The sequence below is a fragment of the Alligator mississippiensis genome, chromosome 4 (assembly GCF_030867095.1).
Source record: "Alligator mississippiensis isolate rAllMis1 chromosome 4, rAllMis1, whole genome shotgun sequence".
Lineage (NCBI taxonomy): Eukaryota > Metazoa > Chordata > Crocodylia > Alligatoridae > Alligator > Alligator mississippiensis.
In genome coordinates this window covers 45,268,127-45,295,035 of record NC_081827.1, presented here as the reverse complement: position 1 = coordinate 45,295,035, position 26,909 = coordinate 45,268,127, and the positions used below count along the sequence as shown (strand labels likewise).

The window sequence follows — 26,909 nt, the reverse complement described above, 5'->3', positions numbered from 1 at the left end:
TAGGCATGGGGGTCCCAGGGGTTCTGTCCCCTCAAGCCCAGCGGCGCAGCCAAAGCTGGCCCCGGGCAGTGTGGGGCCAGGGCAGAGAGGCAGCTGGAGCCGGGGTGGAGCTGGGAGCAATGGATTTGTTGGTGCAGGGGGTGTCAGCACTGGGCAATGACCCTGGACATGGAAAGGGTGCAGCGGACCCTGGCCTGATCCTGGGCCAGGCTCGGCTTGGCTCCCTCCCTATCCCTGCCGAGTCCTAGGCCCAGCCCCCTCTCCCCCTTGCAGCCCTTTCTCCTCCCGCACAGAATTTCTCACAGCCAGCTGGGCAGTGGGTGGGGGTGGGAGTGCTGATGTCATCACCCCCTTGTACTAGGCATCCTTTTGCTAAGTATTCATGGTTAAACATCATGTCTGTGTCTAGTTGTGCAGGGGTGTGTACCTGCAGTGGCACAAATTTGTGCTGCTACTTCTGTGTGGCAGCACACCCCTGCATGTGTGCTTTGTTGTGGGATACTGTGTCCCACTTGGGGCAAACTGCTCTTGCCCAGTTCCTCCTGGCTTCTAGCATGCTGGAGCAAATAAGGCAAAAATTTGCAGTGTGGGGCAGGCACATCTTAATGTTCCACAGCTGCAGTTTGTAGTGCCACAAACCACACATACCTGCATATGGGGATGCGCCCCATGTGTCTGTATACTTTTCAAAGTAGTTGTACATCAGTTTTGGCTCCATTTCCCTGCCTAAGTTTTGGTTACTTTGCCCTGTGGCCCAATTCTTGGCCATCTAGTTATTTTGATATATAAGATGGTAGCATAACTAGAGTTGGGTGACCGGGCAGGAGCCACATGTGGTGACTGATAGGGGTGCTGAGAAGGAGGTATTGCTATGAGGAAGGTGTGTGCCCAGCTCACAGATATTAGGTTAACTGTCTCACAGTTGCTACCAAATTAAGGCTTCTACGGGATCATTCTGTATGCAGTTCTTTGGCAGCTGAGAATAGATTAACTTTGCAGCAGTTGGGGAGTGAGGCTGATGGGTTGGGGAGTCATGGCCCTGCTCTGCATAGCTGGTGCTTCCATCCCTCTCTTCATGAGCCCATTGTGTGCCAGGTAAGACTCTACTGGGCACAGCCCCCTACGTTACCCCCACCTGGCTCTGCCCGGGGTGCCAAAATAGCTAGCGGCACCTCTGATATAAGATACACAGTTTGTTTTCTGTAACACTCTGCAACTGATATGCTCACATTACTGTTTGATTTTGTTTGCTAGGAGCCCCTTTTTCAGTTCCAAGCAAAAGGATCTGGAATTTCATGTTTTCATGGGTTTTTTTGTATGTATAGATTATTATAAAAGGGTAATAGTATATAATGTACAAAATGTTTGTGGCAATTGCACTGTTAGATTAGAGATATCACAAAGGTGAATCTACTTGACTTTGTGAGTGACATAGAAGCTACCCATTTCAACATTTATGGCCAAATCTTTTGCTTATGTATATTGATGTAGCTCCGTTGACTTACTGGATTTTTGCCACTTTATATTAGCTGAGGTTCTGGCCTGATGTGTGTGAGGGCTACGTCCATATGAAATAGTTTGCCCAACATTTGCGTGAGGACCATAACAAGTAAATGTAAGTGTAGATAGCAAAGGTACCACATGAGACTACAGGATTCTTTTAGAGAAAGATTTTAGAGAGATAAATAGATATTTTCCCTTGGTTCCTTTACATGACTTCTGGAATGCTGAGGGATCCTATCATTTTTCTTTATTTACCCACACAGGTCTGATCTTCCTCCCATTAAACTCCCAATGATTTTAATAAGATCGATGCCAATTACTATGCCTCTAGGCTAGGGACAGACATTACGCATAAACCAGTTTAACTGATCAGAAACTGGTTTAAACCTGTAACAGAACAGATGTTCAGTGCACATACACTGGTTTAAAAATGGCTGAAACTAGTTTGAGATAAACCTGGTTGAATGTAGTATCAGACTTAATTGATTTGGGTCAAACTGGTTTATGCAATGCCTGTCCCAGACCCCTTGCTGGTTTAAAATAAACCAGACTCCCGCAGCATCCTGGCATGCTCCCTGGGCTGGGCAGGGCTCTCTGCTCCACAGAAGGTCTGGCTCCTCCCCTTTGCTCCCTGGCTGGAGCTCCAGCACAGACTGCAGGCATCTGCCTGCCTTCTCCCTGCTAAGCGTTCCCCACGCCCCTCTGCTTTACACAGATACCTCTCAGCATTAGCTAGCAGACCACATCCTAGCTACAGTCCATGTTGTGGGAGACAACAAAGGCAGACAGGCTTTTTGGAACTAATCAACAGGTAGCTGGTAATATCCTTTCTTGGAAAAGCTGTTTAAGAAGAGCTTGAACTAATGGGGAGAGGCTTTGTTTTCTTAATGGGTTGATAAACACTGAGTTAGGGGTAATAAACATTCCCTGGGCTGCTCAGGAGGAGGGGGAACCCCTCTCTAATCATAGTGTCCTGCCAGGGCCTGGCCACGCCCCTCAGCTCAGCATTGTGCAGGAGAAGGGATGGCTGCTCTAGCACCCGTGGCTTCCAGCCTGAGCCACTGCATGCATGTGCCTGCATTTTTTAAGTCCAGAGAAAATGTTTGTGTGGTTACAAACTGGTTTAGACTAGCCAGGTTAGACTAACCTACAAAGATTGAATCAATTCAGACTCAGGCTTTTTGAATGTCTGTCCCTAGCCCTAGTGCACTATAGCCATCCATATATCCAAGGGTGTCTTGCCTTTAGATCCTGTCCCTATTGCTCCTGAATTTGACTTTTGGGCTAAGGGAAAATGTTGAGTGATGCGAACATTCTCAGAATCTAGATGCATTTAATTTTTAGTTCATAAAATTTGAACTAAAATTAATAATGAATTTTTATGCAGCATTAAGAGAAAATCAGCACCAAATTTCTTTATTTTTGGAACACAGCCTAAAGACAAAAAAATCTGTTTTCTGAATGTATCCTGATTTCTGTAAGGAAAAGTTTGTAGTCACAGAGTCTCACAGGTATAGGGTAAGATTTGTGATCTCCTGCTGGGACTCTGGAGGTCTCTTCCAGCCCTGTTTCTCTCTGATTCTGTGAAGTTGCAACTTCAGAACAGAAGGAGCTAAGATAACTTTTAAGTTACTTTTTTGCTCTTTGATTGTAGGAGCTGGAGGGCCCTTCAGCATAATTTAGACAACTTATATGGCCTCTATCTCTGCAGTAGCTAACAGCCTGTATCTCCAACCTAATCTACACCACCTGTTACAAGCATCATCTCCAGCATATGCCTTAAATCAAACTTTGAGAGGGGTTTCTAGATGGGTGGGTGAGGCTGGCTGCCTCAGATCCTGTGCTGGGGAATATTCCTCTAATTAGATATGAGTTTGAAATGGCATTTATGCAACTCTGACTTCCTTTAACAGGCATGAAGTGGTGAATCTTGAGAATCCCTCCCTTAGACTTTTTTATCTGTATATTCATTACTTATTTTGAATTTTAGTTCATAAAAATTCTGTTTTTAAGTGCTTTCTTACGTAGAGATAAATTAGAAAATTTTTTTCTAGTATTTCTTCCTTGTGGAGCTCCAGTATAAAGCTGGAATAAATGAGAAAAGAGTCTAAATTGTGAAAAGTATCTGTTGGATTTTGTTACTGTCCATCCTACCCTTTAACCAGATGACCTTATTCCTTCATTTGCTCTTCATGTCTGAGGACTGAAACATGAGCCTAGGTCAGCAACATCCAAGTTGATTTAGTAGTTATTCTAGTCAATGCAGTTTCTTGCAGAAAATATCCCTAAAATTATGCATCTATGGGAATGGAATATGAACTACCGAAATACGCAGAAATTAAAGAAAACCAATTTCATAGCCTCCTGAAGAAAATGTTGGCTTTAAAGAAATGTGAGCGTAGGGAAGAAAGTTATTATTTTTCATTCCTAATGAACTTTCATAAAAGGTAGTCTATGCATCTAGCTAACACATGATCCTGTAACACATCTGACTCAGTGCATGAATAAATCAATAAGCTGTGGAAGCATGTTTAGGAGCTTCTTGTAAACAACCATGCGCAGGAAGACATTAAGTTGTTTTGCTTCATATTTTTAAACATTCAGTAGTAGAATCAAACTATCTTAAATACGAAGTGAAATACAGTGGTATTGTTGTCACAACACCCACATTGGTGTCTAATCCCTTTTAATATTCTGTTCTTTTTTTGCTTTCAGTTCAATCTAATTAAACTGTGCTACAACACAGATGCCTACATCCATATAGCCAGTAGTTAGGTCAGTGCTGGTTTATTAACTTTTAAACCAAAGTAAATCATACCAAAACGCCCCACTCCCATTTCAATCATACATTGTCAGTTGGTCAATATCAAATGTATACACAAAACTTTATGTAAATAATTTTTTCCCACAATAGCATTACAATAGTTCCACAAAGGGAAAAAAAACCTGTTAGATCTCTCTCTCTCTCTCTCTCTCTCATACTTTCTCTCCCTTCCGTCCTCTCTCCTTCTCTCATGATGTATATTACTGCGCCATCACTTCCTACCTCAGGTGCAGTTCTATATTTTTTACTTATCTTTTTAAAAATGTTAATGCTAAAAGTCAGTAAGAAATGAGAAAAACTGTGAAATAATGATCATTACAAATGTGGGGAAAAGTATATTATTCAGTAAGTCAGTATTCTGTGAACATATTGTTGACAGCACAATAGGAGAATATGAAAGTAAAGAGGAATATGAATGCAAAAAGTCCTCTGCCATTTATACAGGCTTCCCACAAGATTTGCAGATTATAAGTGTGCAGTGCATCAAAAAGTGAATCCTGCTTCTTTTTTGTTGTTCATTGAAGTTATCACTCCTTGTCCATCAGACCTCCATGTGGAACTTATAAAGTGGTGGTACACTCTCACGCCCAAATCCTGCTTCATTAGCATATGAATGCCCAACAGATTGTTTGAAGTAACAATTAGGAGAAAAATGGGTAAAGGAAACTAAAGAGGGCAACTAACACCTGGAAATCAAGTCTTAAACCGCTTTCCTTTATGTAATTATTAAAGAAACAGGAACAAATGCACATTGGTACAGAAAAAGTGCTGGTACATAAAGCATCACTTTCCAGTGATTTCAATTACACAAATAGCTCACTTACCACTTTGCACCTCACAAGTCTGATTCTGTTGATATTATGCACACAAAACTCCTGTTGACCATTATGGATGTTACACTTGCATAAGTTAAAAAATGTAAAGAAGTTAGTCATGTGGATGAGACAGCTAGCTTAGTGAAATTAGCAAAATGCTGCTACTGAAAAGAAGCAACTAAAAATATTGTTGTATATGTAAATAGTCTCCCAGTAAGCTAAAATGGTAATGTCCTATAATCAAGATCATTTGGTGGTTTTCTTCCAGTGATTTAAAAAATGAGAAATGTATCCTGATGAGAGACCTTTTCTTTTAAAGTTGTATTTATTACACACTATGAGCAGAATTTTACAGCATCCAACAGCATTTTGTTAAAGGATTTGATCCCTCAGGTTGTGAACAATGTTAAATGAAGCTAAAGTAAGATTATGAGCACAAAAAGTCTATATTTAACTATTTAAAATTAATAAAAGGGGCAAGGTCATGCTTTTGGTTATGTTTGGGTACAACAATAGTTACTGGAATAGTGTGGGTATTAGTAAGAGCAAGATTGAATTTGTGTATTTAATAGCAGAATTTTGCCTAGTCCCCTGGCACATGTTCATTAATGACACAGTGGAATCTGATCCCTGATCCCAACAATCATGCCTCCTGCCATGCCACATGTGCATGGCAGGTGGCACAATTTTGGGATTGGAGATCAGATCCCAGTTGCACTATTACTACTTGCCAGTGTAGAGAGAGCCTGGGACAATAATCCCAGGCTTCCCCTGCACTGACAAGTCCAAAGTTAGGTGCCATGTAGGGCTAACAATCAGCTGTCATCCCCAAACCTTGGACAGGCCAGGGTCTAGTTCTCCTGTAGCTTTCAGGACAGACAGTCAGCCAATTGTTGGCCCTGGCCACACGTTAAATTTAAAGTGTCAAACAAGCCAGCCATACAAATGTTTGATATTACACATGGAACATGTTCATGCCTCATTTTCCATTTATATGCCTTAAATTGGGTGCATGTGTAGCACCCTGCCCATCTATGCCAGCATGAACATGTTAATTACTGAATAAATGTAAAGTGTAGAGGGGGCCCTAAATTCATCAATAAAGGTTTAGTAGTTTATTGTTTTTTCTAGAGAAAAGCTATGGCATAATAAACATTATTATTCAGTATTCTCCCTCATTCATTTAAAAATATTTTAAATAAATATTCAAATATCTGAATAAAGTCTTAGTTCCATTGAAGGCAGTGGCAAGACTCCCATTCACCTATGTGAGGCCCATAAATATTTTGGTAGAGAGCAAAAAATATATTTTCTGTAAGTGAGAAGTCTGGTACTAGTTGCTTTACTTTTTAAAAACTGGAAATTTAGATATGATGGAGGTTGAAAAGATGGAGAGAAAATGGACATAGGGTAGAAAAAAAGAAATCTAGATGCAATGAAGTTTTGAATGAAGAAACCTGTGTGTTTTCCGGCTATTTGTTAGCATGTATTAGTAAACTAAAATGCCTTGGTAAGATATGGGTTTACAACTGAGCAACAAACTATATTCAAATAAGAATAACAAACACAGTTTCATATTCCTTAATTTCTATGTGTGTGTGTGTATACACACATACTGTAATATCAATGGCATTTTATTCTACTATCCTGCATTTATTGTTCACAATCCAAAATAATAGTTGAATTAGAATAATGCATATATATTTAAAATTATGAATAATTGTTCATGGATTCATCTGTTACTACTTGTTACTTGATATCATTCTGATTTTGGTTTGTATTTTTTGCAGATTTGGTTTATGGATACTATAGACAGCAGCGAAAATTGACTGAGGAGATTGATTGGTCCTACACAGGTAAGTGCCCTATCTGACTCAAGAAAAATAATTTTGATTATAGCTATTATCCTTGTATAAAATTGTGCCAAGTCTTAAATACACCAAGGATAAAATTTAGTCTGAAAAGTGTTAGGTACAAGTATTCATTCCGCTTTATCTTCTGTGCATTTATTATCTTTGAAAAGATAAAATCCCAATAAAAGCAAGTTATTTAAGGATGTCTAAACTTTATGTATTTAATAAGAATTCTCACTTTTTGAATGGTAAACACCTCTATTGCTAGGTTCTTTCCCTCCACCTAAATATTATACATTAGGCTGCTGCTATACTTTACATCTCTCTCTCTATCTCTCTCTCAATAGGTATAGATCTACCTGTCTATATCTATATATATGTCTATAGAGGTGTATGAATCTCTAGATATCTATAGATATGTATGGCTGGTTTCTATCCAGCTTTAATTTGAACATGTAGCAGGTCTCTTAGGGTCACAGAACAGACAGGAGCAAGGACTGGTTCAAGATCCAGTGAAAGGATAGGAAACTTACTTGTATCGGCTCTGTATCTGTTTCTGGACCTTTGTAGGATTCAATTTCCAAATAGCTTGTTGCAGCTATACAAGTCATTAATGTGGTTTAGGTAATGCATATTAAATTTAGAACCTTCATTGTGAGGTACTAGAAAAAGGTGCATTAGTCTATTTTAATGTACATTAGCTAAAGAGCCTGGGTTTTTGTGATGCTTTAATGTTAATTAAAATAGACCAATATGCACATGTGTAGACATGCCCACTGACTGTCTTTTCTACAACAACTTCAAAATCAGCAGTCAGAGGAAGCTTTGGTGACCTTTGGGATTTATACACTTGAATTTTTATGAGTTCTGCCTAAGAATATATTGAGCATGGAACTTAAGGATTTGGCTTCATAGATCTGGCAGTAAAGGACAGTGTGCTTTCAGATGCATTGAAATGCTAATTTTATTCTATAATGTTAATTACATATTAATCCAGGGGCAGGCAATTATTTCGGGTGGAGGGCTGCTTACCCAGTTTTGGTAGGCTGTCATGGGCCTCATTGGTAGCCCCACCCATTGACAGGTGCCCCACCTCTTGACAGGTGCCCCGCCCCCCGGTCACTGTCTTGGGACCAATGTCCCAGGACCAGGACCAGCACCAGCAGGGCCCAGAGCAGGGCACAGGCTGGCAGGGGTCTGTGGAGCCGGCCTGGGCTGCACCAGTAGGGAGACAGGGGAGCTGGTCCGGCTCCATAGAGCCCCTGCTCGCTGGGACCCTCCAGCACTGGCCCTGTGCTCCCACTGGCTCCTGCACCTCCCAACCCTGCGGTACAGACGGGGGGCAGTGCACAGGCCCGACCCCATGGTCGCCTGCAGGGAAGAAGCTGGTGCTGAGCGAGGGAAAAAGTGGCCCCTCCCCCGCCCTATGGCCGCTGCTCCCTGCTGCAGGCGCTCGCAGCCCATGTGGGGCTGTCTGGAGCAGGTACAGGCAGCCCCATGCAGGCTGCAAGAGGCTACAGCACAGGGTGCCAGGCATGGGGCAAGTGAGGGGCTGCTTTTCCCCATGCTCAGCACCAACTTGTAACCTGCCCCCGCTGCCAGCCAGGTCCCTGTGCCAGCTCCGGGCTCACCCATCCAGGCTGCGCATGGTGACAGCAGCTGCAGTCCCCCCGCTTGCCATGCCAGGCAGTGTTGGCTGCTGCTGCCCACCTGGAGCTCACGAGCTGGGCAGCCCACAGGCGGTGGTGGTAAACACTGCCTGGCACAGCAAGTGGGGGGGGAGGGCCACAGATGCTGTCTCCATGTCCAGTCTTGGCAGGCGAGCCCAGAGCCACGCGGGGCCCAAGCTGGCTGCGGGGCTGGGTTACAAGATGGTGCTGAGCATGGGGTGGGGGGGAAGTGGCCCCTCCCTGCCCCGTGGCCAGTGCCCCACGCTGCAGCCTCTCACAGCCTGCCTGGGGCTGCCTGTGCCTGCTCCGAACAGCTCCACATGGGCTGTGAGCTGCTGCAGCAGGGAGCACCGGGCACAGGGCAGGCGAGGGGCTGCTCCCCCCCCCCACCCCCAACACCGAGCTCAGCTTTTTTCCCAGGCTCCTTCCCTTCCTGGGGTCTTCCCCTGCCCTCCCCACCCCACTTACCTGAGTTTCCAGCCAGGGCAGCCACATGCTCCCAGGCCAGAAGCTCAGGCTGGGGCTTCCAGCTGGGGGTAGGACTGAGCGGGCCCTGCTGTTGCGGGAGCCTGCTGGGCTTCCCCTGGGTCCTATTGACCTTGGTTCCTGTCATTTTTTACAAGAACCAAGGGTCAATAAATATTAATTTTATAAATTTTTTAGGGGCCCCGTGGGCCAGATAGAATGGATTCGCAGGCTGGGTGCGGACCATGGTCCGTATTTTGCCCGCCCCTGTATTAATCCATACCCAATAAAAATATGAAAAAATTACTGTAGATGTAGCCACTTAATTTTTTTTAGATTTTTACTTATTCCATATTAAAAAGCAACATTTTAATAAAATAGGAACCTATGAGAACTATGCTTCTAATATTTTTGTTTTAGATGGGTTTGAAAACAAGAAACTTTAAACAATCATTTGGCATCTAAAACCATAGCTCTACATTGATTTATTTCTCTCATGCACAATTTTTAAGAAGAAGCCTTTTCTTCTGCAGGCTAAAACATGTCTAACAAGTGTGATCCTAGAAAGAATTGACGTAGGCAAGTTACAAAATCCTCAGAAACAAGACTTATAATAAAAACTCCCATTTAAATATCTTGCACTATAGGACCAGGTGTGAAATCAATCAGCACAACATTCTATATATAAATTTATCTTTTTAAAATACTGTTTTGAAAAAGAGAGAGAGAGAGGGATAAGCACTGAGAATGTATGCACCCAGAGGGTCAAATCCTGTTTCCTGTTCAAAGCCCATTTATGAGTTCTTTGCACAAATGATTCATGTGTAATTCAAGGAAAGAGGATGTTTCCTTGGGCCACAGACACATGCAGAATGGCTTTGCAGCTAATCCTGTAACTTCAGGGTACAGTCACACCTGTAATGCAAGTGCATCCCTTTCCCTCTAATTATTATTATTACTGGATTCATATCATTCAGGTATAATTATCCCTGTGCAGTTCCTGTAAGGTAGGGATCACCCAGCACATCTAAAGCAAGCAAGTTCTCTTGCCTTTCAAGCCTTCAAAGATCTCTTTGCAAGCCAAAGGAATTATACAATAGTCTTTACTGGGCGTGTCTACGTGTGCCCCGCATGGTGCAGTTTTTACTGCACCATCATTTAGTATTTGCTTTAGGAAGTACTAAATGATGGTGCAGTAACAGCTGTTACTACGCTGTCCTGGCAGCGCACAGTTATTTTTAGCAGCTATGTCATTGTAGTGGCATCTCAGTTTGTGCCTGCCAATGCTACATCACTGTATCATGTTACTACAGCGATATAACATCTCGTGTAGATGTGCCCATGGAGACTTTCCTAGAATTATATTTTCAAGAATCCTCTTCTGTGGATGCCTTTCCCCTGAAATTTTGTATTTCTGTGTGTACATAAGGTCCTCAATGCTTCCAACTGTATACATTTTATTATAAGTCACAAAACAGTTGTTATTCTAAAAGCCACAATTCTCAAACTCAAGAGAATACCTGAGCGTCTCATATTCCATTTAAAAAAAGGTTTGCAACCTTTAAATCTTTACATCTTTAAATCTTGAAAATGTGACCTGGATGTATCTTATCACCACCTGCTGAAGTAAGCTTCAGCCCACAAAGCTTGTGCTATGTATGAATATCTACTTTGGTTAGTCCATAAGGTGTAAATCTACCCTGCTTTCTACATGGATTCAAACAAACATGGCTAATTATGGTTTTCTGTATCTTATGTACAAGGCCATAATGCAAATAAGAAAACTCGACACTTTTGTTTAATGTCTCATTGTTTTTAATTCAGTCTCGTGATTTTTTTTTTTTTTTTGGTGGGGTAGGGGATGGGAAACTCAGCTTATGATTTTTTACTGTTCTGGATTGTCCACACTGAATTCTTTTCTGTATGCAAATTAAGGTCTGGAAGTGCAAGTGCAATCGTTCTTTACTCAGTTGTATGTAGTACCTGGGCTTGAGACTGAGCATTGAAAGGCTAGAGGTCTCTATGGCAAGTGTCCCTTTGCAAACTTTTGAGTTCTGAAACTGTTGAGTTTTATCTGCACAGAAATAGAAGAATTCAACCTTGCAGCTATGTAATCCAGTCCAGGTAGTCTACCCAGAGTAAGGGTCTGTGTGGGTGTGCTGCAAAATAGTAAATGCTGTCAGGTTTTGATAGACTTAAATTTCCCATAACAAATTTTTTTTTCACACAATATTCATGCATATCTGGAATTTGATCAAATACTATGGTGAGAACAATTGTATAAAAACCCATGGAGTGTATAGCAAACAAAAAAAACCTAAATCTCACTTCCAAAAATTTATATTTTCAGAAAGTATACATTTTGATAATAAACAGCACTTGCAAACCAGAGTATAGTTCACATATCATTTAACATAGGCTTTCGATCAAAGGTTGTTGAAAAAAGTGTATACTGAAGGTATAAATTTTATTGAATGCCATTTGTAATCTGTATCGGAACCTAACTTTTAACTGTGGACAAAACCCTTTATTTGTATGCATAGACCAACATGTGCAGTATACATAAGTATTGACTACTACAGGTTCAAAAAGTCCAAGTGTGATTTACAGATGAATCTGTAATGCCTAGAAAGTGAAAATGAGACCTAAAATTATTTCATTAACTATTTGGAATTTGGTAGTGTAGTTTTATAATTTTGTATTAAATTATTGATTGAACTGTTTATCTGGATAGTATTGAATATTTCTAAAATAGTGACTTATACTGAGAAATGAGTACAATTTTACATAGATAAGAAATGCATTAATCAATTAGATTTGCCTAAACAGCTTATATAATCAATTGATGAGCAATGAACATTTTTATATTCTGTGTGTGAAGCTACGTTATTAAGACTAGGCAATCTAATCTTAATTCAACTTGTATGTCATGGGACGGGGTCCTGTAGGATGGCAGTGATCTCCCCAAGGCCCTCTTACCATGCCAAGTTGGCCCAATGGGCACTCTCGATTCTCGCCTGCCACGTCTTTGATTGAATGATTGATAGGGAGGCTGCCTTTCAGTCCTCTTGGGCACAGTTTTGATTGACTCTCTGGACCCCATGGGTTTCTGGACCCCTGGTGGATCCTGCTCTGAGATAGATGTCACAACAGGTGTTTCAGGGCACCCTAGCCATGTGGGCTATGCATGGCTCCAACCATCCCTTTACCACACCCCAAGCCTCACAGATGGTACCGACATTGTTTTGGTCTGGGTCTCACTGTGCCTCACTGGTGCTCGGGCTCTCCGCAGCCATGTCTCACTCTGCGCCTCTCTGGTGCTGGGGTCGGTGCGCCCCCAAATGCTGCGCCCTCTCTGGTGCTGGGGTCCCCACACTTCTGTGGGTCCCCTATGAGGCCTCCTCCTTCCCCTAATATCCTACCCAAACCACTGGTCTTATGCAGCAGTAAACAAAACACTTGCCTCTGGGCTGCAACATAAATTCAAGCTCTCCAGCTACAACATCATTCAAACCATACCAGGGAGTGATCCGTCCCTTAACAGTGTCAGAAGCTGCCCCTACAGTCAGGCCTCTCCCCTTTGGTTGCTCTGGGACAGCTCCTTCCCCCTTGGCTGCCAGCAGGGAACTGCCTTCCTGGCCCCAGCTCTGGGGTGTATATATGAGCCAGGCCCTGCCCCTTCCAGTCAGCTGACCACTGGCAGGTGTGGACCACTACCTCATTCTAGCTGCCCTGGTAACCAGCAGCTGGGGGCTCCCCACTCACTGCTAGGACTCTTTCCCTAGCAGGTTCCACTCTTTAAAGGAGCAGGGCACCTAAGTGCTCTGCAACATTATAAAACAAGCAAAATGAATTTAGGATCATAGGAAAGTACAGCTGGAAGATACATCATCTATTTCTACCCCATTCTTAAGGCAGGATCTGTCTAAACTGTTCCAACCAATTCTAACCTGCTCTTGAAAATTTCCAGGGATAGAGATGGAGTCAGGAAGGCCAAAGCGCAGTTGGAGTTGCAGCTAGCAAGGGATGTGAAGAGTAACAAGAAGAGTTTCTACAAGGATGTTGGTAGCAAGAGGAGAATCAGGGAAAGTGTGGGTCCCTTACTGAATGGGGGAGGCAACCTTGTGACATAGGATGCAGAAAAGGCTGAAGTGTTCAGTGCCTTTTTTGCCTCAGTCTTCACAGGCTAGGTCAGCTCCCAAACTACCACATCAGGCAGCACAGTTTGGGGAGGACATGAGCAACCCTCAGTGGTACCCTTGTTGACAAGCAGGCTAACAGCATACTGGGCTGCATTGGTAGGTGTGTTGTCAGTAGGTCAAAGGAAGTGATTATTCCCCTCTATTCAGCACTGGTGAGGCCACATCTGGAGTACTGTATTCAGTTTTGGGCTCCCCACTATAGAAAGGATGTGGACAAGTTGGAGAGAGTCCAGTGGAGGATGATAAAAATGGTGAGGGAGCTGGGGTACATGACTTATGAGGAAAGACTCATGAGGATATGGACTTATTTAGTCTAGAGAAGAGGAGACTGAGAAGAGACTTAATAACCTTCAACTACCTGAAGCAGGGTTCAAAAGAGGATGGAGCTACACTTTTCTTAGTGGTAGCAGATGAGAGAACAAGGAGCAACGGTTTCAAGTTGCAGCAAGGGAAGTTTAGGTTATATATTAGAAGAATTTTTTCACTAGGAGGGTAGTAAAACACTGAAACAGGTTACCCAGAAAGGTGGTAGAAGCTCCATCCTTGGAGGTTTTCAAAACCTAGGTAGAGAAAGCTTTGGCTGGGATGATCTAGTTGGGAATGCTCCTGCTTTGAGCAGGAGGTTAGACAAAATGACCTTCTGAGATCCCTTCCAACCCTAACTTTCTATGATTCTGTGATTCCATAACCTTTCCAGGTAGCCTGTTCCAATGCTTGACCATCCTCATAGTCAGAAACCTCTTCCTAATTTCTGACCTAAATTTTCTCTGCTGCAGTTTGCAGCCATTGCTCCCAGTCTGGTCTCTTGCTGCCACAGGGAATAGCCTATCTCCATCCTCTTCAAATACCTTAAGGGCAATTATCAAGATTGTTCTCAAATCCCACCTCAGTCTTTTATTTCCCAAACTAAATAATTCTACCTCTTTCATCCTTTCCTCCTTTACTATATTTTCCAGACCTCTAATCATTTATGTCACTCTTTGCTTTACTCTTTCCAATTTCTCCACATCATTCTTGAAATGTGAGGGACAGAAATGGAAATACTACTCCAGGTGAAACCTCATCAATGCTGAATAGAGTAGAAGAATCACCTCCCTTGGTTTGCAAATAACACTTCTGTTAATGCAGCCCAGTATGCTGTTAGGGTTTTGTTTTGTTTTTGTTTGCAACAAGTGCACACTGTTGGCTCATATTCAGCGTATGCTCCACTGTAACCCCAAGGTCCTTTTCTGCAGTTCTGTAGCTTAGCTAGTTATTCCCCAGTCTGTATTTATTCATAGAATTATTCCATTCCAGGTGCAAGACTCTTCATTGTTCTTGTGGAATTGCCTCTGATTTTGGACCATCTCTTCAATTTATCCAGGTCATTCTGGATCATCTGCAACCCACACCAATATCCTCCACAATATCTGGTACTGGCAGACGAAAAGTCAGCAATGAAATAGCTAACAAAGTTAATATTAACATTTCCATACACAGATTTCTTATTCAGTACTCTACTCAGAGGCAACTCATACCAGTCAGAACTATTGTTTCAAGTTTTCCGTAGTCATTCTTTAGTAAACATTAATAAATGGCACAGTCATTTCTCATTTCATAGGTTATCTCTGCAACCAGGAATCATAGACATTTAAGCAAAAACTTCAAATATAGTCTATAGTTGGGTGTCTGAATTCATAGTTAGGCTCCTAAATTAAAAGGGGTTCATTTACAGAAGTACTGAGCATTCCCACTTCTATTCATTGCCTAAATATGGCTTCATGTGCCCAACTTTGCATGCTTTTACCTTAGATTTTGCTTCATGATTCCTAAGTACTGATGGATTCTGTGGCAAATTATAACCAGAAAAGTGCCAGAGAAAGAAGTCTCCACTTATATTTTAGTGAATATTCACCGGCATGAATATTGTGCTTTTATTTTTCAATAAAGAATTTTTCATTTTTCAGTTAAGCCAAGGGGGAAAAAGTGTCTGCCCTCCTGTGCCCAACCGGACCTTAGGAGAACATCTACGACACACAGATGGTCTTTTTCTGTCTTTTTTTCCAAATGGAAGTAATCTGTTACTGGCCCTTAGCAATCTCCTCATCCTGAGACGACTAAAATGAGTTAGCTTGATATTTGGGGTATAGAGCATAAGCCTTCACCTGCTGTCCACCCTTTTCTGTTCCTTTTGCACACTGTTTAGAAATGTGTAGTGCACACAGCCTCTGTTTCAAGACCGCAAGTTAGCATGTGAGGTATGGTGAAGCTGTTCTGGGGATTGTGTATGTGGAACTTTGCTCCCATTTTTATACCACCTATACATGGCCAAGGTCTTGTCCTTCTAAAGTAAATCATACTAAACTCTGTTTAGATTGAAATTTTTAAACTAAGATTTTAATATAATTGTTAAACTATCAAATCAAACTTGGTAATTCTTTCTTCTTAGCGAAAGGGCTGTCCAGTACATGCCTTTGTTCCCAAATCACCACAACTGATTAACTGTGCTGATTAACAGCATGTAGGGACACCTGTATTTCAGCTTTATTCAGACTTGGTTTGACATGCTTTGAAGTGTGTTAAGTTGCATGGGAGCAAGAAATAGTAATAAACTATTGTAGGCTGATTTGTGGGAAGCATGTCCAAGAGCAGCCAGGGAATATTGAAATCTGGAAGTATTATGGAGTGGCTATATCTGGCCTACTATGGGTACATACAGACATTCAGGTAGGTTAGGGGGAGGTTAGATTGAGTTCAGAATGACTTCTCGATCCTTAGTCGGGATTGTGGGGGGGGGCACTAGCAGGGGAGCTTGAGGGATCAGGAGTGTTAGTGGAGTTCATGAGAGGGCTTTGGTGAGAACAGGGGGCTAGTAGTGTTCACAGGGGGGTTGGTGGGGTCTGGGAGGTTTTCGCAGGATCTGGGGGGGCAATCATGGTCTTCAGAGGGATCAGGGGAGCAAGTGGAGTCTGGAGGAGGGTTCCTGGGATCCAGGAGGGTTTGGCAGGATAAGGGGGAGGGGAGGGGAGGGGGGCCATGGAGGGGATTGGGGAGGCTGGCGGGATTGTAGAGGCTCTCTGATATTACCAACCCCTCCCTCCCCCGAACTGGATTCCCCCTGCCCTCCTTGGTGATGCTGAACTGCACCTCGATCCTCCCCACCCTCAGAAAACAATCAACCCCCCTGGCAAACCAGCCTTCCCTACCCCACCCACTCCTCCCCCCCACTCTGAATTACTTCCTCATCCCCAGCACTGGCAAATGCTGGTAAAACCAACTCTGGGAGTAGCTTGCAGGATTGGGGGTTTGGAAGGCCCAGGCCCACGGTGGGGAGTTGCCCATCTGGGTTGAGACAAGGAGCCAAGGGACTAAAAATAGCCTGTTGCCAGGGGGGAGAGTAGGAAAAATGCTGCCCTGGGGGGCTGGAGCCAGTAGCTGGGCTTTCCCAACTCTGCGGCTCCACTAGGAACTGTGCAGAAGTTTAGTTAGATCAGTCTCTCCAGACCCTATCTAAGACTGCCTCTGAGGTGCAGTTAACTTAGATTGGGTCAGCCATTTTTAGATCGATCTGAACTTGTGTACGGTTTACACTTAGATTGATGTGTAAAGTTGACATTGGGGTGAAGTAAGCTAGATCAATTGGCTATTTTTACATAATCTAACCTCCCCATAAGCTCCCAGAATGTCTGTACCTAGCCTATGAGTAGCATCAAGTCACATCAGTTTCAAACTTCTTAGTGTTAGTTAACAACCGTGACAGAAGTAGCATAACTTTCTGAGCAGACCTAAAGTTGCTATTTTTTCACAGGAAAGAAATCATTGTGGCTAAGTTAGACAGTCAAAAAGCCAAAGGCAGAATTAATTCAATTTAGGCAGCTTCCTCTAAGCTGCATAGGTTGAACTGATAACAATGTTCAGTTTTCAGTTTTTAGCCTTCCCTTCAGGAGATCTCCCCCAGCCTGGGTTCTCCAGCTCGGGCTGCCCTGGGGAACTGAGGCCAATTCTCCCCGCCCCCTTCTCAGCTGCTGATTGCTTCAGCAGCTGCCACAGGAGAAAGGAGTCCTCTGGACTGGGTGACTGCTCATGCAGCCCAGCATGGGGGTATTGGGGAGCCCTGCCTTGAGGGGCTTCCCCCCACCCCAGCCCAGGGTCCCCCAGCCTGGGGCATCTCCAGGGAGCTGAGGGGAATTCTTCCCCTCCCAAACCCCAGAGTTTCTTGCCCTAGTTGCTACAAGTCTCAGGGATAGTCTGGGGCAGCCTCAGGGAGTGGAGGGAAATTCTTCCACTCCCTGAAAATAGTTTTGCCTCAGGCTTTCAGCAGCTGAGGCAAACTGGCTGCAGAGAAGCACAGTGGTGTACTGTGGGTCTCCAGCACCCGAAGCCTAGTGGCTCCATTTGGACCTCCCTGTCCGCAGCTGGTCACTGAGTGGGAGGTTCCCCTGGTGACTGATTGCTGAGCCTGGAAACACCGGCAGCAAAACCAGAAGTGAAGCCAGGGAACCGAGTACCTCTGGAGGGCCCAGCCAGCACCCCCCCTCCCACAGGGCAGCAACTGAGGGCATGGCCATCCTGCCCCCCCCCCCCCCCCAGTCAGGACGCCACTGGACAAGCAAGAGAATTTCCCTCAACTCCCTGAGGCTGCCTGAGACTCAGGCTAAAGCAAACAACTCTTGGGTTCAGGAGGGGAAGAATTCCCCTCAGCTCCCTGGAGCTTCCCAAGCTGGGGTGAGGTGAAGTCCCTAAGGCAGGTGCTCCGTGGTGCCCCTGTGCTGGACTGTGTGGGGAGGCATCTGGCTAAGAGGACTTCTTCTCCTTCCCTCCTGCGGCAGCGGCTAAAGTAATTGGCAGCTAGGAAGGAGGAGGGGAAAGGGCTGCTGAGGGTTGAAAATCCCCCACCACAGGGGCTTTCCATCCCCCCACAAGCTCTGTAGACCCTGGCTAGGTCTGTTCCCCTGCCTACCCCCCCCCCAAGTCCCTGTGGGCTGAGGGATGCAGACAGGCAGCAGGCTAAGTAGCAGAGGGATGAGGCAGTTCCTGCTCCACTGGAGCAAACAGCACAACCCAGGGCTGCAAAACATCCTGGGGTGCTGGAGGACTGTGAGTTAACTTGAACCCAGAAAGGATTTGAGACAGAAGTTCCATAAAACTGGTTTGACCTAAATCAGTTAAGTCTGATACTACATCCAGTCAGATTTTATCTTAAACCAGTTTTGGCCATTTTGAAAGCAGTTTAAGTGCACTGAACTTCTGTCTGTTACAGGTTTAAACCAGTTTCTGATCACTTAAACTGGTTTATGTGTAATTTCTGTCCCTAGCCTGTGGCATCATCCACATGATATAACGAGTGACAGCATAAATCAGTGCTGTAAATAACAAAGTAAAACCTGGCCTCCCGGGTAATGAAGCTTTCTTCCATAAGATAAGTTATAAGAAATCAAAATAATGTGCATTATTTTATTAACTACTTAAAATAATCTTTCAGTAGAGGCTATCTTCATTTTTCCAGTAGTCTATCCACTTATGAGGCTGCCCAAGAATTTATTACATGATAGTTCATTATGCACATTTTTGTCCCCCTGGATCATCACTTACAGCTCCAGTATTTTGTCAGTAAATTCACAGGCTCATTAATTTTAAAAGTTATTAAATAATGTGTTTGGAAAAATTGATGATTCAGCAACTTAAATTAACATTCTGTATCTGTTGTTCATCATAGGGTTGGAAGCCTGCAGTTACATGCATATGTGTCAAATGCCCTTTTTCTAGATAGTATATTACAGAAGCAAACAAAGAATATTATTTCAAATAAATGAGATATCTAGTCTATATGTGTGGTCAAATATCAGGCCCTTGTAATCTGTATAAAAAGTGTGGTTCGAAATAGCCTCTTTGCTCAAATGAAAATTACTTCTTCTGTTTTGAGATACAGTAGAGTTGATCTTTGGGAACAAGAAAAAGGCTAAAAACAGAAAATTACAACTTATTTTACTTTGATTCAGTCAACAGTTTTTAGAGTAAACTGTATGCAAAACTATGGGATGGAGATATTGTGTATAAATTGAACTCTTCTATGGTTACATATGGCCCTTAAATATCCAATGCTTATAGGAAGAATAAAAACAGCAAAGAAACAAGGAGTAGCCTGATTGTGACCCCAGATCATGCTTGGTCCCACTCAGAAAATTCTGTTATTTTTGGTCTTCTAATGAGACACAATTAAGACGGCAATGATGCTGTCAGTGCTGATCAGGCCAATCCCTTTCTTACTTAAGTGCTATAACTATTGTGAAATTGAAGAAATTGGGTAATGCTGCAAATTACTGTGTCATCTTCTTATGATCATTTACTAAATTAGCCAAATTTGTAGTACCTTCCATAGTTTTAGAAATGAAAAGGAAGGAAAGTGAGGAGGTACTTATGTAATATATGGTACTATTGTTCTGATGAAAATGTTATAGGGTCGCAATGGCATATATATGACCTACTAGCCAATTGCCTGTCAAGAATGACAGGGAGGGGAAGTGGCTGGGATGGAGTACCACCACCTAACACCCCATGCTGCCACTGTTCTGCCTCTTGCAGGGAACAGGGTAGGGGAGCCGAGGCCACCACTGCTGGCCTTGTCTCCCCCACCCTCTGTCCGGTCCTCCGCGTGGCTTTGGAATCATGGTGGTGCTCCCTTATGCTTGGAGCATTCTGATTGGCTGTTTCCATCAGATAAAGCATTACAGACTGACAGACTTAGGCTTTTATAATATTAGAATTAGACAAAAACAGTTTTATACTAGATGCTTTTTCTAAGCTTAATGTCTGCAAATGCACCAAAATAAAAAAAAACCTAACAGTGTGGGACATTTCAAAATAGACTACAGGATTTGGCTAAGCATTTTCACACTTCAAAAGGATCATAAACCATCTTCCAGTTTATAACCACTGATCTATTCTTCATTTGCAAGTTGCTCAACCCTACACAAAAGGTGATAAATACTTTAGTACACACTTCTGAAATGTGCAGATGCCTAACTGGAGGTTAATGCAGTTAAAATTTAATACAGAATCAGTTTATGGGTTGGTGAAAATCAGAGCCCTGAAAACTTAGGATCCATTCTGCCACCATTATTGATAGTGATTATGTACATTACCCTATTAGCAATCCTACTGTTTTAAGACTCAGTTCTTAAATTGTTAAAGTGGTGAGCATTTACTCGCATGTGATCTAAATGCATTGCTTATAATGTTTTCATTTGCATTAATGCTTATCAACATGAATAATGTGCATATAATTGATTCCTTGTATAATTCACTGGCCAACATAACAACTCATGGTATATATCATGTCCTAGACCAAGAGGGCTCAACTTCTGACCTGCAGGCCAAATTTGCCCAGTGAAGCCTTGGAATCCAGCCTGTGGGGCTTCCGATTGGTTGGAAAATTTGGTGGTAGGGCAAGCACTGGCAGTATTGCAACCCCTGCCTGCTCCCAAAATCCTAAGTCTTGTGGGGCAAGTCAGAGCTAGGCCATGACCCTCCCCCTCACATGGTCAGATTGGAGCCAGCCCATTCCCCCTTCCCTGCCTGGTTGGGGCTCAGATGGCTGAGATCTTCCTGCATGGGCAGGCCACACCCTCTCCCCTTACATGGCTAGTTTGGGGTGGGGCCATGCCCCTTGCCCTCTTCTACCACCTACCTGGATTGGGTCTGGGCTTCTTCCTCCCCCCTCTACATGGCCAAATGGGGCCCTACTGGATCTGACCCACAAAGGAATTGGGCACTACTCATCTGTTCAGCTGGCCAAAAAGGTTGAACACCACTGCAGTAGACAATTAGAAAGTGACAAGCATGTTATGATGAGCATGTAAGCATCAATAGCAAAGAGGGCTAGAGAGCAAAACACAGACAGATCAGTGATTATGATATAGGGGAACGAAATGAGACTGTGCTGATAGAGCTACAAATGAGAATACTAGGGAGAGATGTTATAACAAAAGGTGCATCCTGAGAAGACTTGTGTAGTAATTCTGAAAGCAATCTCTAACCCAGCAGCAGCAATTCTCAACCCACCCATCTGTTTTTCTTGTTGTACCTGACTGGGGGTGTCTTTTGATCCCTCCTTTTTATTCATTTCTTGTTCTTTGTGAGCAGGGACTTTGCAACAAATCTACCAGGTGCAGTTTTTATGTACTGAGCTCTGAATCTCTTTATGTGCTTTTGCATTCTCTTGTCAAATCAACCCATCTCAGTCTTTCTCCTTTCTTAACTCTACCATCCTGTTCTCTTCCATCTAACACCACCTATCCCAACATATAAATACTGCATGTAATATTATGATAAATTAATAATTTGGGAGTGAGGAAAAGTAAAACTGAATTAGGGCCATGTAGAACTTCAAGTATGCTGAACAGCTCTGCAAACAGGTTATCATCTGGGACTCATGCATAGTATTGTGGGTTTTTTTATTGGGCCAACCATCTGTGTGCTAGGTAACAGTTTTTGATCCACAATGATAGGATTCTCTCATTGAATGGTAAACTGCATGATCAAAAAATAGTTATAGCAGGGCACTGTATCAAGAGAGATTTATAGCTAAGGGGAATTCACCATGCTCACTAGTTATATCACTGTCCTTTTCAGTGAATAAAATATGCCACTGCCTGTCCATCATAGTTTGTGTTGGTCTCTTTCTTCATTCCATTCTCGTCAGGAATCTGTGGTTTATATTTAATCCCTAGAGCTGGTTCTACTTGGGTTCCAAGGATGGCAGCACAAGTATATCACGTATCACACACATATCTAGTGATAAGTGAGAAAGTCTTTGTACTAAAACTTCTGTCACCAAAGAGGACTCCTATTATTGACATATGCTTTGTTACAGATTCAAAAGCAGAGGAGGGGGATTTACCTAGCCAAACTTTTAACCAGTCTTTCCTTCATTTGAGTAAATCCACTGTACACCTACTCTAAAATATTAGGTGGTAATTTGAAAAATAACTGGCTCAATTCCAAAAGCCCCATCAATCAGGTTTTGTAATACTCTTGCAATACATTTTCAGGCTTTGTGTCTCTTTTTTCCTTTAAAACAATCGAATATATAATATAGGGTGGTCTTTTAGTTTATTTGCTTGTTTTTAAAATGAAAAGAAGAAACTGCTGCTAACGTGTGATAATCCAAATTTGGCCCAAATTACCTCAGTGTGGCCATGAAATTTTACACATCTTAAAAACAGCTTTTTTTCTGGATCACCTCCATGTAGAGTAACAGGGGCTGTTGGAGCACTGTCCCAACTGAGTTGTACAATAATGGGAAAATGGTAGGGGGAAGGAAACTGCACTAAATTCAAGGAGCAAATACAGGCATGGGGCCTCTGCAAGGATGTCTCTAGCTGCTTCCAATCCTCTTGCACTTATATGCATAATTGGAAATATTTGCAGCATATATTTTTTATTTGTGGGGAGGGGAGGGGAAACAAACTTTGACAATCTGGGGGAGCAAAAAGGAGCAGTCTCCTCAAAGAGAACCTCATAATACTTTCCTGCCTCTGAGACCTGCTTGAGTGGGTTTTCTTCTGGGAGACTATAATCCTCCCCTCTGTATTCACTTCTGCTCATATAGTCTATTCAAGTGTCTTTTTAAAGTGACTTTAAAAAGGCATCATTTATTGTCTCTCAATGGCTCCTGATAAAATATACTCAGCTTGTAAGTATAAAATTTTAGGGTTTCTTTTCCAAGTATCAGACTGGTGGACTCAGCCTGAGATCAGAGTGACTCCTTGCCTTGTCCTATATCAGGGCTGTCCAGTTTCTGAATAGACAGAGGCCACAGGCCATACAGATTGTACATCCCCTGATGCACTGCATTGCATGGGTTGCATCCCCATCCCTGCTGCACTGTAGTTGTCCCTGGATCCCTCCAAAACTCTCAGCTGCAGGCTCCCTTGGACTTGTGGACAATACCACCTGCTCACCAGAGCAGGGGCAGGAAGTGGAAGCAGCAAGAGGGAGAGAGAGCCCAGAAACTCCAGTGTCAGCAGCAGCCAGATGGGTGGAGAGGGTGTGGCCGAATCAGAAGCCTGGGACCACAGGTTAACCCCTCTGTAACTGTATGCGGCCTGCAGGCTACCAGCTAGATTCTGTCCTTCATTATTACCACTGATAGACAACTGGCAGATCAAGCTAGGCTGTAATTGTGCCTGTACAACCCTGCTGTCCTAAACGATTCTGAAGGACTGAAACCAATTGGAGCTGTTCTTGATGAGATACAGGAACTATTTGGGTCCAGTTTAGTACCTACTAGCTGTGTTGGATCTGAAAGTCTTGCAAGAGCAGTAAAAGCCTATTTTTATCACCAGAATGAGAAAATGTGACTGAATTCACAAAGTGAACAGATCTGTTTAATAAGAAGATGCCATTTTTACACTGTGCTGAATCTTCCATATCAAAACTGTTTCCTGGAGAGAGCTGGTTTAAAAAAAAAACTTTCACAATATCACATTTCAACTTTTCAAAATGAAAAATTCTATTTTTCAGTTTTGAAACAATACATAGCAACTTATGCTCATTTATAATGAACATATAGAAAATAAATGAAATAGTTCAAAATGACACATTTTGACTGAGCCTGTTTTGGAGGGGAGAGTTATGCTCCAATGGAAATCATCAAAACTGTAATATACTGTTTCTGTGCTCTTCCTAACCTCTGCCTGCTCCTGGGGAGATAGCAAGCATATAACCCTTGCACTTTTGTGGGGAGTCTGAGCAGAGTGACTCAGGGTTGTTTTAATCCATCTTGCAACACTGTGAGGCATCATAGCTTGGACTCTACTGTCTTAGGAGAAACTGTCCCATCCCCCAAAACCCTAACCCCACAAGAAAGGGAACCAGCTGATTCTGTTTCCTTGACTATCCTGTGCTCACTCTCTCCCCAACAGCCTTTCTCTGAATGTTACAAACACTCTCCATTTTGGTTACCATGGTATATTCTGTGGGAATGCCTGCAGGAGTTCACACAAGCCACCAGCAAATCAGCAGTAAATTTTAAGGAGCATATAATGTGCAAGCTATACAGCTGCTATATCACCACTTAATAGAACATATCCAAAGGTTATTGGAGCTTCTTTTACATAGGGGTGGCCTGTCTTTTGGCATCCCAAAAAGAAAGATGTAAATCCATTTGTTAAATTACTTCTCAAAATATTCTGTTTCCCCTGCCCATGGTGTAAATATATTCACTGGACTGGTGAACTTTTCAAATTCACTGATCAGTTTATAAAGATTAGCAATGATGGGGAAACAGTTTAAAATGACTCATATTCCAGAATCATTATCCTCTTGAAGGATACTGGAAGGTTTTATCCACTTCCTCACAAATGATCAATCAGCAAACTTATATCTTCATATTAAGCATGGCTCTTGTTTGCAGCTTTATTTAATTTATAAAGAGAGTGACAGACCTCATTTTTTATACATTTTATATTTGTAATTATGGTTCTGCAAATTGTTTTAATGCATTTGGTAGACAATATCAGGTAGGTCCCACAGGGTTTTGTTCAGTACTGTTCATGGATTTGGTTGTTAGATAATACATTCATAGAGTCTGTGGATAGCTGGGAGGGGTTGCAAGGACTCTGGAGGATGGGAACAGAATTCAAAATGATCTTAAGTTGGAAAAAATTCTGAAATAAATAAAATGCATTATCAATATGATGACAGACAAGTGCAAAATGCCACACTTAGAAAGGAAAAATCAAGTCTGGAGGTCATAGGAGGAAACATCTTGATTTGAATGTAAAGGACCTATAGAAGTGGGCAGGATTAGATAGGGACAAGGACCTCTGTGGGTACTGGAGAGATTGAGACTGACTGGCACTTGGAGCCAAGGAGAAGAGATGGGGACTCACTTGGTACAAGGACTGGAGTAGGTAGCTGAGGGTGGAGTTTGAAACTAGCTGGGCAAGAAAACTCAGACTCTGAGTTAGGAGGGAAGTGGGCGAGGGGGGCTTGGAGTGAGTAGAGCTCTGTGCCTCAGTTTTTCATCTGCAAGATGAAGATAATAACACTCCTCTGTTATTGATGTTGATGAAAATAACTTCATTAACATCTTTGAATCACTGAAATTCTTTAGTGATGAGTATCATAAAATAACTCATGAGGAAACTAATAATTCTGTCTTCAGGGTAGTGTTGGAATGGTGTACAGTAGTTAAAGAATAGGGCCAGATATTGAAAAAATAAAATAAAATGATATATCGAACATCTGTTTATTTGGAGATTACCATTTATCTTGTGTGCTGAATGAGATCAGTGTTGTCAGGAAAAAGCAGTATGTGTCTGTACCATTAAAGAATATGTTGTTATGAGCGTTGGGGCGGGGAAAGCAAATTCAAGTTAAACAGACAACATTAATTCTGACTTTTCCTAATTATTGGGTTCTTGACTTTACAATTTAATAAAGTTCTCTTAATGTAATTTTGCATGTGTGAAATAATATAAAAAATCTGAAAACAGCTAAGAAATGCAATTCCTAAACAAATCAAAATCAGCTCTTGCACTTGCCATAATTTTCCAGGTACAGAATTTCATTATTGGAGGTTTGCCTTGAATTTGTCCCCTTCCTACTGCTACAGCAGGAAAATAATTTGGGGGATCAGGTGGCCCCCTTGCCATCTGTCTACCCAACTTTGTCCCCCTGCATCCCCTTCATTCTCTCCTGGCACTTCCTAAGTGAGGGGCACAACAAGTCTCTCACTGGGGTTGTAGAGAGGCAGCAGCAAGGCGCCAGACTGCCATGCGTAGACCCTGAGATGGTGCAGAGGCACTTGGAAGAACTGGATGCCTTTAAGTCAGCGGGCCCGGATGAGCTCCATCCGAGGGTGCTGAAGGCACTGGCCGATGTCATTGCAGAGCCACTGGCGGGAATATTCGAACGCTCGTGGCGCACAGGCCAAGTCCCGGAGGACTGGAAAAGGGCCAACGTGGTCCCCATTTTCAAAAAGGGGAGGAAGGAGGACCCGGGCAACTATAGGCCAGTCAGTCTCACCTCCATCCTTGGCAAAGTCTTTGAAAAAATTATCAAGGCTCACATTTGTGAGAGCCCAGCAGGACAAATTATGCTGAGGGGAAATCAGCATGGGTTCGTGGCAGGCAGATCGTGCCTGACCAATATAGTTTCTTTTTATGACTAGGTTACGAAACGCCTGGACACAGGAGGAGGGGTGGATGTCGTATACTTAGACTTCAGGAAGGCCTTCGATACGGTATCCCACACCATACTGGTGAACAAGTTAAGAGGCTGTGACTTGGATGACTACACAGTCCGGTGGGTGGCGAATTGGCTGGAGGGTCGCACCCAGTGAGTCATGGTGGATGGGTCGGTTTCGACCTGGAAGGGTGTGGGCAGTGGGGTCCCGCAGGGTTCGGTCCTTGGACCGATACTCTTTAATGTCTTCATCAGTGACTTGGACGAGGGAGTGAAATGTACTCTGTCCAAGTTTGCAGTTGACACAAAGCTATGAGGAGATGTAGACACGCCGGAGGGCAGGGAACAGCTGCAAGCGGACCTGGACAGGTTGGACAAATGGGCAGAAAACAACAGAATGCAATTCA

General features: G+C 43.0%; 1 protein-coding gene across 3 annotated transcripts in view; it reads left to right on the top strand.

Moving 5' to 3' along the window:
- Positions 1 to 26,909, top strand: part of PTPRZ1 (protein tyrosine phosphatase receptor type Z1) — a 231,067-nt gene that overhangs the window by 59,653 nt on the left and 144,505 nt on the right. For all 3 annotated transcript variants that reach the window (XM_019492006.2, XM_014601009.3, XM_019492008.2), the window contains exon 2: positions 6,933 to 6,998. In XM_019492006.2, the coding sequence (XP_019347551.1) occupies positions 6,933 to 6,998 (66 nt within the window). The remainder of the gene's footprint in view (positions 1 to 6,932; positions 6,999 to 26,909) is intronic.